Source organism: Microcebus murinus, chromosome 32 (genome assembly GCF_040939455.1).
Source record: "Microcebus murinus isolate Inina chromosome 32, M.murinus_Inina_mat1.0, whole genome shotgun sequence".
Lineage (NCBI taxonomy): Eukaryota > Metazoa > Chordata > Mammalia > Primates > Cheirogaleidae > Microcebus > Microcebus murinus.
The window spans coordinates 1103834-1118456 of NC_134135.1; the positions used below are offsets into that span (position 1 = coordinate 1103834).

At 52.7% G+C, this 14623-nt stretch overlaps 1 protein-coding gene across 1 annotated transcript in view; it reads right to left on the minus strand.

Annotated features, from left to right (window-relative positions):
* The window catches only part of SSC5D (scavenger receptor cysteine rich family member with 5 domains), a 29858-nt gene that overhangs the window by 14512 nt on the left and 723 nt on the right, over positions 1-14623 (minus strand). The window contains exons 2-12 of the mRNA XM_075998977.1: positions 14571-14602; positions 12671-13225; positions 12299-12412; positions 11956-12069; positions 11281-11589; positions 10482-10799; positions 9631-9807; positions 3070-3387; positions 790-1398; positions 398-712; positions 12-179 (exon numbers count right to left, since the gene is read on the minus strand). Coding sequence (XP_075855092.1) covers positions 12-179; positions 398-712; positions 790-1398; positions 3070-3387; positions 9631-9807; positions 10482-10799; positions 11281-11589; positions 11956-12069; positions 12299-12412; positions 12671-13225; positions 14571-14602 — 3029 coding nt within the window. The remainder of the gene's footprint in view (positions 1-11; positions 180-397; positions 713-789; positions 1399-3069; positions 3388-9630; positions 9808-10481; positions 10800-11280; positions 11590-11955; positions 12070-12298; positions 12413-12670; positions 13226-14570; positions 14603-14623) is intronic.

A 14623-nucleotide genomic window follows, 5' to 3' on the forward strand; every position in this document is an offset into this window, starting at 1 on the left:
ATGCCCCTCACCTGTGACTGGCAGGTGCCATGTTGCCAGGGAGGAGACCCCTGGGCGCCTGGTGGTGCCCCAAGAGAGAGTGCGTCCAGGTACCCCTGCCACAGTGGTCCCCTTGGCCAGGTCCTCTCCTGAGGTAGGGTCCCAGGTCCAGGGGGGATAATCATCTTCGTCTGTGTAGCCTTGGGAGAAATTGGGGAAACAGTTGACCTTGTCCCCTGACTCAGAGGTCCTGGAATCTTCTGGAGCAACTCTGGGATCCCCTCTTCTGACCCCCTCATGCCTAGTTCTATAGATTCCACCATGATGCAGTCACCTGGTCTCACCTCCGCCCCTGCCCGCCCCCTGACTCCATTCATTTGGCTCCTCTCCCCCACTCCCCACCCCCATCCCCTGGTACCAGTGCAGGTGAGCCCCACGTCTTCCTCATGGTCACAGTTGTGCTTCCCCCACGGCCCTGAGGGGCAGTCGCTGAGCGAGGCCTCGCTTCCCTTACAGCCCATGTCATCCAACCAGATGGGCCCAGTCCCGGGGCCATAGTGGGTTTTGCCCACCCGGGGCCGGACCTTTCCACAGCCCAGTTCCCAGCAGGCCACAGTGGCATCCCGCAGGTCCCAGTTGTCATCACACACTGTCCCCCAGCGTCCAGCATGCCACACTTCTAGCCGGCCAGCACATCGGTTGGGCCCGTCAGCCAGACGAACCCGGAACAGGCCTGTGTGGATGGCCTCAGGTCAGGGTGGAAGGCCAGCCTCTCCCCTTCACTCCCTACTTCCCTTCATAGCCACTCACCTGACTGCTCAGTGGTGCTAGCAGTGGGGGTGGGGCCTGGTTCTTTGGGTGACTCTGGAGACCCTTCTGCTGGGATCTCAGCAGATGGCTCCAGGGAAGCCTGAGGGATTCTCTTGATGGGGGTCTCAGAGGTCATTTCTTGGGGGCCTTGAGTGGTCAGCATTGCCATGGTCTTAGAAGTTCGTTCTCGGGGGCCCTGAGAAGTCAGTGTGGCAGTCGTGTGTGAGGTGTGTCTGTGGGGGGCCTCAGTGGTCAGCCTTGTGGTAAACTCAGAGGTTGCTCTTCGGGAGGCCTCAGTGGTCAGGGTTGTAGTGGTCCTCGAGGTCAGTGCTGGGGGGCGTTGGGTGCCCAGGCCCCTGGAGTGTTTAGTGGTTGGTGTTACTGGGGGATGAGTGGTTGGTCTCTTTGCATTTTTTGTCACCCACTTCTTAGTACTCTTAGGCATTTTCCCGGGGGCTTTCGTGGTAGTTTTCTCTGGAACAGTAGAAGTCAGACTTGCAGAGGGCTTGGTCACCATCTCTCCTGGGAGCCAGGTATCCTGATCTCTACCCAGTCCGGGGATCCAGCTCCAACTGAAGGGGTCTGAGACAGAGTCCAGGCCAGGGGGGCCTAGAAGGTGGATGGGAAAGAAAGAGAAGATGGAGACACCATAATCACAAGATCACCCATCCATTTATCCAGGCTTCTCCTTCTGTCTAGTCAGTCACCAAATTCCCATTTGTTCATCATTCATTCATGCCACAAATATTTACTGAGCACCTCCTATCTGCCACACCCTATGTTAGACCCTAGGAATACTGTGGCAAGACAAACCTGACACCACCCCCTGCCTTCTTGGCACTTACAGTCTCGATGTGACTGATCCCTTCCACCTCCTCATACCCAACCCCTCCTCTCCATTTCCTCAGATTCTACTTCAAATCAAGGCCTCACTTCTTGTACCTTCTAATTCTAACAGGTCTCCCTACCTCCTCTACCTCCCTACCTACCTCGGCAATTCTCACCTACCATTAGAGTGGTACCCAGGTCTGACAAGCCACTCCCCACCTTAAATCCCTTCTGTGGTTCCCCATGACTCTTAGGAAGAGGGGGAAAGGAGAAAGGGCCTCAGCTTCAAGCAGAATTGAAGATTCCATCCTTGGAGTCACCACTATTCATCTTACATCTTTCTTATGTAAGCTTAGCTTATGTGTGCAGTAGAGGATTGACCTTGCCCAAAGAAAGATTTGGCCTTTTGCCCCTGGCTCCTGGACAATGGCTTCTAAGCCTTTGGAATGTCTTGTCTGATAAAAGATTTTTTTGTCTACCTACTGGACTTAGGCCATGCCAGATAGTCTTTGCTAACAATGTGATTTATGGACAGCCACAGAGGAGGTCAACCACCCCTAAGTGACCAAGCCCCTATAAAAACTATGGATACTAAGGCTTGGAGGAGCTTCTCTGGTTGCCAGTACTTCATGTGTGTTGTCACATATCATTGCAGGAAGAATTAAGTGCTATCTGCACAACTCATCTGGAAGAGGACAATTGGAAGTTCACACCTAGCCTCTCCTTGGCTGATTTTAATCTGTAGGCTTTCACTATGGTAGACCACAACCCTGAGTAGAACAGTTGCTCTGATTTCTGTGAGTCCTAGCAAATTACTGAACCTGAATGTGGTCTTGGCAACCTCCCAAATGATAACAAGTCACACGGGTTTGCAATGATTTGTTTGTGCATCTCTTTTGCTCCATGAGCTATGAGCTCTTTGAAGAGCAGGACCATGTTGATTCCATTATTAGGTCCCAACACCTAGCTCAGTGTCTGGCACTTAATAATAGGACTCAATAAATGTCAGGGAATGAACAAATGAATTTCCTGAGTTTATGTTAACTGGTCCTCAATTTGGCCTATTTCCTTCTCCCACTGCCCTGTTTGCTTCCTTTTATCTTAGGGAGGATAAAGCTCCCTTCTTTGTGGAAGATTCCCTTGATTCCTGGAAGAAGGAGGAGGGGGAAGGAGCTCTCTGCATGAGAATCCCAGCTCTGCCACTTTGTTGCTGTGTGACCTTGGGTAAGTTACCTAACTTCTCTGTGCCTCAGCTTCTTCATCAGTAAAATGGGCATAACATCCACCAACCTAGACTTATTATGTGGTTTGAATGTGGTTACATGTGCAAAAACACCCAGCACAGGGGTGGGACTTAGGAGGCACTCAATCTATGTTAGTGTCAATGTTAGTTACTTGTTCCCTCCTCCAGGAAGCCCTCCTGGAGTTAGCAGATGGCTAGGGCCTCCTTACCAGTGCAGGTGACGCCAACATCCTCATTGTGAGCACAGTTGTGTTTCCCCCAGGGAGCGGCAGGGCAGTCAGACAGCGAAGCCTCAGTCCCCACACAGCCCACATCGTCTAGCCAGATGGGGCCTGCGCCCCAGCCAAAGCGGCCAGCAGCAGGATCTGGCTGCCGAGGTCCACCACAGCCCAGCTCCCGGCAGACCACAGCTGAGTCCCGCATGTCCCAGCTATCATCACACACCGTCCCCCAGCGCCCGTCATGCCACACTTCCAGCCGGCCTGAGCACCTGCTGGGCCCAGCCACCAGGCGCAGCTGGGGGGACCCTGGGGTAGAAGAGACCCAAAGAATTAGAAACTCAGGGAAGCCATCCAGCCTCCTGACTCTTCATCCACCTTTCCCTCCCTCCATCTTCCTTTCCATGCATCCATGCATTCCTCCATCTAGGCTTTCCCTCATTCATTCTTCCTTCCTTCTAGGCAGCAAGTATTTACTGCATTAGGCACAAGAGATAAAGAATCAGGCACAGTTTGGTGGTTCCTCAAAAAGCTAAGCACAGACTTAATATATGATTCATAGGCTGGGCGCGGTGGCTGGCACCTGTAATCCTAGGACTCTGGACGGCCAAGGCGGGAGGACTGCTTGAGCTCAGGAGTTTGAGACCAGCCTGAGAAAGAGTGAGACCCCATCTCTACTAAAAATAGAAATATTAGCCAGGTGTGGTGGCATGTGCCTGTAATCACAGCTACTCAGGAGGCTGAGGCAGGAGGATTGCTTGAGCCCAGGAATTTGAGGTTGCTGTGAGCTAGGCTGACGTCACAGCACTCTAGCCCAGGCAACAGAGAGACTCTGTCTCAAAAAAAAAAAAAAAAGAAGAAGGGCCGGGCGTGGTGGTTCACACCTGTAATCCTAACACTCTGGGAGGCTGAGGCAGGAGGATTGCTCGAGGTCAGGATTTAGAAACCAGCCTGAGCAAGAGCGAGACCCTGTCTCTACTATAAATTGAAAAGAAATTAATTGGCCAACTAATATATATAGAAAAAATTAGCCGGGAATGGTGGTGCATGCCTATAATCCCAGCTACTCGGGAGGCTGAGGCAGCAGGATTGCTTGAGCCCAGGAGTGCTGAGGCAACAGGATTGCTTGACCTCAAACCAGGAGTTTGAGGTTGCTGTGAGCTAGGCTAACGCCACAGCACTCACTCTAGCCTAGGCAACAAAGTGAGACTCTGTCTCAGAAAAAAAAAAAAAAAAGAAGAAGAAGAAGAAGAAGAATTAATATATGATTCAGAAATCTCACTACTAGGGATATCCAAAATAAATTGAAAACAGGTGTTCAAACAGATACTTGTGTGTGAATATTCACAGTAGCACTATCCACAATAGCCAAAAAGTAAAAACGGCCTAAATGTCCCTTAATGTATGAATGGGTAACCGAAAGGTGGTATTGGTCTTGGCAGTGATTTCATGGATATGACCAAAAGCATAGGCAACAAAAACAACTGAGACTATATATCAAATTTAAAAGCTCTGCATAGCAAAGGAACCAATTAACAGAGTGAAAGGCAACCTTCAGAATGGGAGAAAATATTTGCAAACCATATATCTGATAAGGGTCTAATCTCCAAAATATATAAGGACCTTCTACAACTCAATAGTAAAGAAAACTAATAACCCTGTCTTAAAAAAAGCTAAGGTGGGCATGCTGGCTCACAAATGTAATCTCAGCTACTCAGGAGGCTGATGCAGGATCCCTTGAGCACAGAAGTTGGAGGGTACAGTGAGCTGTGATCATGCCCTGCACTCCAGCCTGGGTGACAGAGCGAGACCCTGTCTCTAAAAAGTAAATAAATAAATACAATTTAAAAGTTTTAAAAATAAAAATTATCTAAGGACTTGAATAGACATTTCTCCAAATATAACATACAAATGGCCAACATGTATATGAAAAAATGTCACTAACCATCAAGGAAATGCAAATCAAAAGCACAATGAGATATCGCCTCACATCTGTCAGGATGTCTATTACCAAAAATCAAAAGGCAACAAATGTTGGTGAGGATGTGGAGAAACTGGAAACTTTGTACACTGTTGGTAGGAATCCAAAATGGTGCAGTGGTTATGGAAAACAGCATGGAGGTTCCTCAAAAAAATTAAAAATAGAAATAACTACTATATGATCCAGTAATCCCACTTCTGGATATATATCCAAAGGAACTTAAATCAGGATTTTTTTTTTATAGACAAGGTCTTGCTCTGTCTCTGCCATCCAGGCTGAGGTGTGCAGGTGTGATCATAGCTCACTGCAGCCTCGAATTCCTGGGCTCAAGCGATTCCCCCTCCTAAGCCTCCCAAGCAGCTGGGACTAGAGGCACATGCCACCATGCCCTGAAATCAGGATCTTGAAGAGATATCAGCAATTCTAGGTTCATTGCAGCACTATTCACAATTGCAAAGATGTGAAAATAACCTAAATGTCCATTGACAGATGAATAGATAAAGAAAATGTGGCATATACATACAATGAAATACTAATTAGCCTTAAAAAAAGAAAGAAACTCTGAAATATATAATACATATGAAACTTGAGGACATATGCTAAGTGAAATAAGCCAGGCACAGAAAGACAAATACTGTATGATTCCGCCTATGTGAGATGTCTGAAATAGTCAAATTCACAGAATCAAAGAGTAGGATGGTAGTTGCCAGGGGCTGTGGGGAGGGGAAAATGGGGAATTACTAATCAGTGGACGTAACGTTTCAGTCAAGCAAAATGAATAAGCTGTAGAGGTCCACTATATAACATTGTACCTATAGTCAACAATAATATACTGTACGCTTAAAATTTTGTTAAGAGAGTAACATATTACTCTCTTAACAAATCTCATATTGTTCTTGCCACAAAAATTTTTTAAAAAACTAAAAGTAGTCTAACTATACAATGGAATATTAAATATCCAGAATAGGTAAATCTGTAAAGACAGAAAGCAGATTAGTGATTGTCAGGGCTGAGGGGAAGGGAAAATGGGAGAGAGTGCCTAATGGACACAGGTGTTCTCCTGGAGTGATGAAAATGGTCTGGAACTAGATAGAGGTGGTGGTTGTACAATATTCTGAATGTACTAAATACCACTGAGTTGTACACTTTAAAATGGTTGATTTTATGTTATAGGAATTTCACCTCAGTGAAAAGAAAAAAATTATCTGGGTCTAGAGCCTTTTCCCATGCATTAGTTCAACAACTTTCATTTTCTCTTATAATTATTGGTTTAATAAGGCTTTTTGTTACTGTTGTTGTTAAGAGTCAGGCACAGCCTCTGCGCTGAAAAGCTCATGGTTTTTAGGGAAAGTAGCATACACACAATTACAATGCGGTGAACTAACTGGAGTCATGGAAGTACGGATAAGGCAAGGTGGAAACACAGTGAAGGGAAGGAGAGAAAAATTCTGCCCGGCAAAGCTGGAGAAAGCTTCTCAGAGGAAGTCTCTGAAAAGAAAGAATGGAAGAGATCCCATTGCCTGGGCAGAAGGAAGGTGTGCTGGGTTGAACAGGGAGCAGCTGTGTGGCTTCAGGATTCTCTGAGCCTGGCCAGTTCCCACTGGCTCTCCTGGAGTTATCCAGAGCAATAATAACACCTCTCACCTTGGGCTGTCAAGGAGGAATTTAGCAGCCAAAGTCTCACGGGGCCTGTTGCAATTCATTCAATAAATATTTCTCCAGCAGCTACTCTAGACCTGGCCTCACGCAGAGCCCAAAGCAAAGAGCCCTCTTTACCTTTATCCGCCTGGGGAGGATGACTTCCCTATGGAAGAACATTTGAGCTTGGGCTGGGAAGATGAGGAGTTTGGCCAAAAGATAAAAAAGAAAAGGGTACTGTTAGGGAGTCAGTTGTGTTTCCCCCAGAAAAGTTAGGCTACTGTCCTAACTCCCAGTACCTCAAACGTGAACTTATTTGGAGATAGGGTCTTTACAGAGGTAAAATGGGGTCATTGGTGTGGGCCCTAATCCAATATGACTGGAATTCTTATAAAAAGGGGAAATTTGAAAACAGAGGGAACGCCACATTAACATGAAGACAGAGATAAGGGCAATTTGTTTAAAAGCCTAGGGTTGCCAGCAAACCTCCAGGAGCTAGGCAAGAGGCCTAGAACAGATTCTCCCTGACAGCGCTCAGAAGGAACTAACCCTGTTCTCAGAAGGAACTAACTCTGATCTCGGACTTAAGAACTGAGATAATAAATTTGTTGTTTATGCTATCAAGTCTGTGGTACCTTGTTACAACAGCCCTAGCAAATTAACATAGATCCTGCACCAGATAGATAGTACAGCATCTGCCAGGGCCCAGGACAAGGAAGAGCATGGTGTGTTTGGGGGAACAGCAAGTTGTTGGATTTAGCCGGAGCCCGGGTATGTGGAGTCATGAAGGACCTTGAATTCTCTTCCAAGAAAGTAAAACTTTATCTTATTCATGACAGGGAACCCCTAAAGCACTTGAAATGAAAAGCTCAGCTGTTATGATTCAGAAAGCTCCCCCTGAGATCAGCAAAGACCCAGACTGGATGAGGAGAGGCTGAAAACAAAGCTCGCTCCAGGGGCAGGCAGGGCAGGAGGGCAGAGGGAATGGAAGCTTTAATGAGGAGCAATTCGTAGGACAGAGAAAGATAGTCTGCACCATCTTGGAGACTATTCCCTGGACAACAGCCTTTGGCATGCTCCTTCCCTTCTAGGGAGAGACGTTTCTTCATTGGAAGGTCCTGGGCAGAAGGAGACAGAAAGAAGCCCTTTCTTCTAGTTCAGTGAGATTTGGGCATAGAGAATGTGGGTGTTGTGAAAACAGCTTGGCAATTTCTCAGAAAATCAGAGTACCCCTGTGGCACAGGTAGGTACATGCCCAACAGAATGGAAAGCAGGGACTCAGATGGATACGTGTCCACCAGTGTCCACAACAGTATTACTCACTACAGCCACAGGTGGAAACGACCCAGTGTCCACCAGTGGATGGATGAACAAAATGTGGGCTACACATACAATGGAATATTATTCAGCCTTAAAAAGGAAGGAAATTCTGACACTGGCTACAACATGGATGAAGCTTGAGGACATTATGCTAAGTAAAATAAGCCAGTCACAAAAAGACAAATACTGCATGATTCCACTTATATGAGGTACCTAGAATAGTCAGATTCAAATAGAAAGTAGAATGGTGGTTGCCAGGTCTGGGGGTGGGGGGAGAAATGGCAAGTTTGTGTTTAATTGGTGTGGGGTTTCTGCTGGGAATGATAGACAAAGTTCTGGAGATGGATGGTGGTGACTGTTGCATAGTGATATGAATGTAATTAATACCACTGAACTGTACACTTATAAATGGTTAAAATGTCACTTTTATATCCTATATATTTTACCACAATTTTTTAAAAAAATGGAGTATAAGCTGTGCTATGGTTGAATCCTGGCTTTTCCATTTTTGAGCTGTGCTGCCTTACTTGTGATATGGGGACTAGTCAGTACCTACACATAAGTGGCTGCAAGCATTACCTGGGTTTAGACCTATAGAGAATGTGGGACACATTGGTCACCATGAGGAAGTGCTCAATAAATGTTAGCTATGATTATTATCCAAAAAGAGGGAGAGAGGCTGCCAGGAATAGTGATCATAGTGAAAACAAGTCGCCACCTATGTTCAGCCTTTTTCCATCTTGAGGAGATAGCTGTATTAGCCACGCCTTTTTATTTTCTGTATGTCTGATGCTTTAACATCTTGGGGCTGATGGCTGATGCTGAAAGACTGGTGAGGTGGGGGGCTAAGTTTCTAGAGATAGTGAATGACATGAGTGTGCCCTTCATATGCAAACCAACCAGTCCAGCACTGGCACCCCAACCACCTCCCCTGTTGGGATCTTACACTCTGGGCCACTATCCACCTGCCCTCATCCCTCCAGAGCCAGGTACCAGACAACTAAGGATAAGCCCATGGCCCATGGCCTACTGAAAGGATTCATACTAGACGATCCTAAGCCTGCTCACCTGCTCCCTCCCACAGAGCCACAGTTACTCTTAGGAACTGAGAGTAACACATTGTCTTTTCAGTGATGTCTCTCCTGATTGGTTGGCCTCACCGTACCTGAATAATAATTAGACCTATATCTTAAAACGACAGCTGTCACTGATCCACTCCTTTCAGTACTCATGGAAGGGAAGCAGGCAGAACTATTAATCTCCATTTGCCTAAGAACCAGAGGCTCCAAAAGGACAGGGAATGCTTGGGCAGAGCTGTGTCTCAGAGCTGGCCAGAGTACCCTCTGAAGGATCCCACGGCCACACCGTGTGCCTTGGGAATAGTGGACTCTCCTATCCAGGAATAGTAGTTTCTCCTATCCAGGACCAGCTACAGAATTTCTGGGTCCAGTAAATAATGAAAAGGTGGGGCCCCTTATCCAGATGTGCCAACAGAGCATTAAACCAAGCACAGTGTCCGTCAGAGTGAGGGCCCCCTGTGAAACAGTCTCAGAGCTTGGGGAAGGAAACAGAAGTGAGGACCCTGTTTTCTTGGGGGGCAGCAAGGGACTTACCGGCCTCAGGTCCAGGCTCCCGAGGGGCAGTTGGAGAGGCTGGAGGAGGTGAAATGCCTGCCGTCCCCTGGGCCTGGCTTACCGTGGGGGACAGAGGCCTAGAGACTACCTGCCTGGACGTTGAGGTGTTGCTGTCGACTGCAGGGGCCGTGGGAGGGACGTATCCGAGGGGCATGCCTGGCAGGGGGAGAAATATGACTACCCACCCACCCCATGCCACTGGGCTGCTCCCACCTCCTGCCTCATTGTGACTCAGCCCTCCCAGCTGCAGGCAGGAGTCCCTTCCTGCAGAACCCCCTCCCCAGACACAGCTTGAGCCTTCCAGAGCTTTCCACATCCTTGACCTGGGGAGGGGAGGGTGGGAATGGGGAGAGGGAGGGAGTAGATATAGCGATATAGCAGACAGTGGAGGTAGCTTGGGGGTGACAGAGAAAAGGGGAGGTGGCCTTATGCAGAGGAGAAGATTAGCTACCCCTGGGCTAGGAGGCAGAGCCCAGGAGGGCAGCTCTGGGGCTGAGGCTCAACCTCTCACTTTTGCACTTGGGGCCATCCTGTGCATGGCAGGGTGTTGAGCAGCCTCCCTGGCCTCTACCCACAGGTTGCCAGGAGCTCCCCAGCCTCCAGCTGTGACAACCAAAAAATGTCTCCAGACGTCACTTAATGTCCCCCTGGGGGGCAAAATCGCCCAAGTAGAGAGCCTTATGTAGGATGGGGTTTCACAGAGCTGGAGATGGGGAAAGTAGGAAGTTTGGCCAGAGGGAGTGAAGGGCACATAGGGACACCCCCCCTTCTTGACACTCCACTCCAGGTGCCACTATGCCCACCTCCCCGCGTTCCCCCACACCCCTCACCGTCACACACGGCCCCAGCGTCCTCGCGGTGGTGACAGTCATGCTGGCCCCAGGGCCGCGCTGGGCAGAATCGCAAGGCCGTCTCGTTTCCTCGACACCGAAGATCGTCCAGGATGATGGGTCCAGACCCCTCCCCAAAGAAGGCGCCCCCAGGGGCGGCCAGCGCCCCCCCACAGCCCAGCTCCCGGCAGGCCACTGTGGCGTCACGCAGGTCCCAGGCGTCATCGCACACTGACCCCCAGCGCCCACCGTGCCAGACCTCCAGGCGGCCAGCGCAGCCGTGGGGGCCGTCGGCCAGGCGCAGCCTGGGGGCCGGGCCTGGACAGAGAGAGAGGGAGGACAGAGCACCAGGAAGCTGTGGATGAGCAGGGACTGAGCTGTACTGGCAGGAAACGAGGATGGATGGGCTGGGACTACGTTAAGCACAGGACAGGCTTTGTCCCCAAGATGACACTGGAAAGATACTCCATCTTCAGTTGGCAAATAAGGAAAAGGCTCTGATGTGGGAAGTCACTGGCTGAGGGCCGCCTATGCGCCTGCCTCCAGGGGGCTGGGACCCTGACTCCAACCCTGGTGCACCTCCCGTGCCCAGCTCGCCTCTTCTCCCAACTCTCAGCTGTGGCTTGCCGGGTCCCATAAAGCTGGGTTCCCAAATCTCAGCACTGTGGACATTTGGGGATGCATCATTCTTTGTCAGGGGGGCTGTCCTGTGCAGCACCCACCAGATGCCAGTGGCACCCCCCAGGTGTGACAGCCAAAGAGGGAGAAGGTTGCTGGGTCCCAGGAAGCCCCGACATACCGGTGCAGACCAGCCCGGCATCCTCGCTGTGGTCACAGTTGCTGCGGCCCCAGGGGCTCCGGGGACAGTCCCGGAGGGCCTGCTCTCCTCCTCCGCACCCCACGTCGTCCATCCACACCGGCCCTGAACCTGGCCCAAATCTGGCACCCCCAGGGGCGGCCAGCGCCCCCCCGCAGCCCAGCTCCCGGCAGGCCACAGCAGCATCTCGCAGGTCCCAGCCGTCGTCGCACACGGTGCCCCAGCGCCCACCGTGCCAGATCTCCAGGCGGCCGGCGCAGCCGTGAGGGCCTGAGACCAGACGCAGCCGCTCTGGGACAGGGAAGGAGGGAGGCAGTGCAGCTGGTGAGAGGCAGAATCAAACACCCCGTCCTCGGTTTTCACCTGGGGAAACTGAGGTCCAGAGGGGCCAGGGGCCTGAGATCCGCCTGCCAGTGGCCCATTAAGGAAAGAGAGCCACGACCTGAGTGGGACAGGACACCTGGTTGTCCTGAGGGGTGGGGCAGGAAGAAGAGGAGGGACCAGGCCTGACTTTCTGAATCCCCAGGAAGGGATATGGTGAATGCCAGGATCCTTCCAGGGCCCTGGTAAGGAGAGGGCACCCATGGGTCCCCAGTCTGGCTGGGCCTAGGGTCTTGCAACACCCAGGCTTGGGGGTTGGGGGGAGGCCGAAGTCACCTTGGCGGGGGGCTCCGGTAGTCAGTAAAGGAGCCCGGGTGGACTTGGGCTGCTTGGGTGGCCGGGGGCTCTTCTTCCGGGGGCTGTTCTGGGGGCTCCCTGCTGGGCGGGGGGCTGGAAGAGAAGACAGCCAGAGATCAGGAGTTCATCCTTCCTCCCACCTGAGGGGCCAGGCTTCCCTCTCCAAGTGTCTGAAGTGGTGGAGAACATGCAGGTTGTAAAGGAGACGGTGCAGACACATCTGTCCCTAGGAGGGATCTTAGCGCCACACGTCCCTCTCGGCATGGCTGATGCAGGAGGGAGAATCCTGGGCAGGTGGGGTGGCCAAGTCTTTTGGGCTCACCAGGAGTCACAGGAGGCTCTTGCGAACTGGGGCTCAGCTCCCCCGACAGCCCTGGCCACAAGTCCCCATCCAGCGGGGAAGTGGGATTGTCCCTTGAATTAGCCACACGCTGACCTACAGGAGAGAACAGAAGCTATGAAGAGGGTGGGGGGAGTAGAGAGGTCATTTGGGTCCCTGGGAGAGGCACAGGGCTGGGATACAGGGGCTTTGAGTGGTTGTAAGTTGGGGGTCCCGGAGGGCGGGAGACACGTGGCTTTGGATGGGAGCAGAGGCAGGGCAGCTCTGGAGTGCTGGGTGCACAGATTTACTGGGGCTAAGGACTTGGAGCTGCTAAAGGAGCTGCCCCTGAAGGAGGGGTGGGGGTCCCCGCACCTGCACAGACGACGCCCGCGTCCTCTTCATGGGAGCAGATGTGGGCCTTCCAGCCCCGGTGGGAGCAGAGGCCCAGCTGGCCCTCGCTGCCCCGGCAGGCCAGCTCGCTGAGCCATACTGGCCCTGCGCCCTCCCCGAAGAAGGCGCCCCCGGGGGCGGCCAGCGCCCCCCCGCAGCCCAGCTGCCGACAGGCCACAGCGGCATCACGCAGGTCCCATCCATCGTCACACACGGTGCCCCAGCGCCCGCCGTGCCAAACCTCCAGGCGGCCCGCACACCCGTGGGGGCCGTCAGCCAGGCGCAGTCGCTCTGGGGGAGGCGGAGGAAAGGCTGTGACCCTGAGGCCCCAGGGCCAGGGTGACAGTAGGAGCTGTCCCATAGGGTGCCACTGGGAGGCCGCATCCTGGCCACTGGACCCAGACTCCTGGGTGCTCAGAGATGTGGCTGGACGCCTGAGGGATTCTAGCAGGGAGCAGTGGCCGAGGCCATAGCCATAGCGGGATGGGGGGCGGCCAGGGACCCGGCAGGAGGAGGGCACAATGGGGCAGCTGGGGGCTGGGAGAGGCCAGACAGGAGGAGTGTCTGGGACACTTACCAACAGCCTGGATCCCCACCAGTGCCGCTGGAAGGGAGGTTGGAGGGTGGGACAGAGTGAGGGGCAGGCCCAAGGTGGGTCCCTTCTCCAGCACAGGACCCTCATCTTGAATGCCCCGAGACACACACACAGAATTCTCACACCTCTGAGCCAGATACCCCATAGCTGGGAAGCAGGACTCTGGGCAGAGGGTTTGGGTAGACACAGGTCCCTGAGATGGGTGGGGCTCCAGATGCCTGGCCCCTGAAGTCAGGGCTGGGATAGAGCCTCTGTGTTCCCACAGGGACTTGGCTAAAAGTCAGATGGCTGGGGACCCCCACGGGCAGGTTGGGTAGGGGGGCCAGGTCTGGGCTTCTATGGGGGAGGGCTGGGTGTGCAGAAGGCTGGGTCCCTGAGGGGTCAGGCAGGGCCAGCCAGATATCAGGATATCCTGGAGCACCAGGAACTGGGTCCTGGAAGTCTGAGTCCCTAAAGTGGATGAGCTAAGGGGTTGGAGGTGGAGGCCTAGGCCCCTGAGTCCCCAAGGAGAAGGGATCACTCACCAAGGAGGCAGGCCAAGACCCTCATGTTTGCAGAGTCCAGGGCAGGGCCAGGGTGAAAGGGGAAGAGCAGGAGAGGGAGGCGGAGGCGCCCCAGAGGGAGGGAGGGAGGGAGGGAAGCGCCTGCCTGAGGCGGTCAGGGCCCAGGACAGAGAAGGAGCAGGCAGGGGCTGGATGCTTTGCCAGGAGGAAGAGAGAGGCTGCAGGGAGGCGGCAGGGGACAGGAGGGGGAGGGCTGGCCAGCGGCTGAGGCTGGGGAGGAGGGGGGTGGTAGGCAGGAGGGAGGGTGTCCAACTGCAAACACCCACACGGGAGTCCGCCAGGCAGAATCCAGCCAGTGGAGGAGCGCTGTGCTCACAGATGCTTGGGGGGTGGCAGGCTGCAGAGAAGGGGCAGGACAGGGGTGGGGGGAAGAGTGCATGGGGGGCCCACCTCCTGCCTCCTCTCTTGTCCAGCCAGGGAAGCCTGGTCAGACCAGGGCTGGGGTTGGGGGCAGGGCAGACCTGGGGCTCTCTGTGCAGCAGCAAGAGGGCTTGCAGCCAGACACCAGGAGGGACTTCCTGGATTAGGAAAAGACTATGCAACCCTTTTCTCCATTTCCCTCCTCACTGGTGGATTTGAGTGTGAAGCCCCAGTTCCTCATTTGAGGGAGAAGTGGTTGAACTTCAGTATCCCCAGAGAGAAATGGGGCAAGGGGGATGGGAAGCCCAAGGGTCAAGGCTTGGGAAAAGGAGGGGGCTCTACACACACCCATTCACACACTCACACTCGCACACACACTCCCTCCACACCAGGCAGCTGTGAGGCGGAAAAATTCGG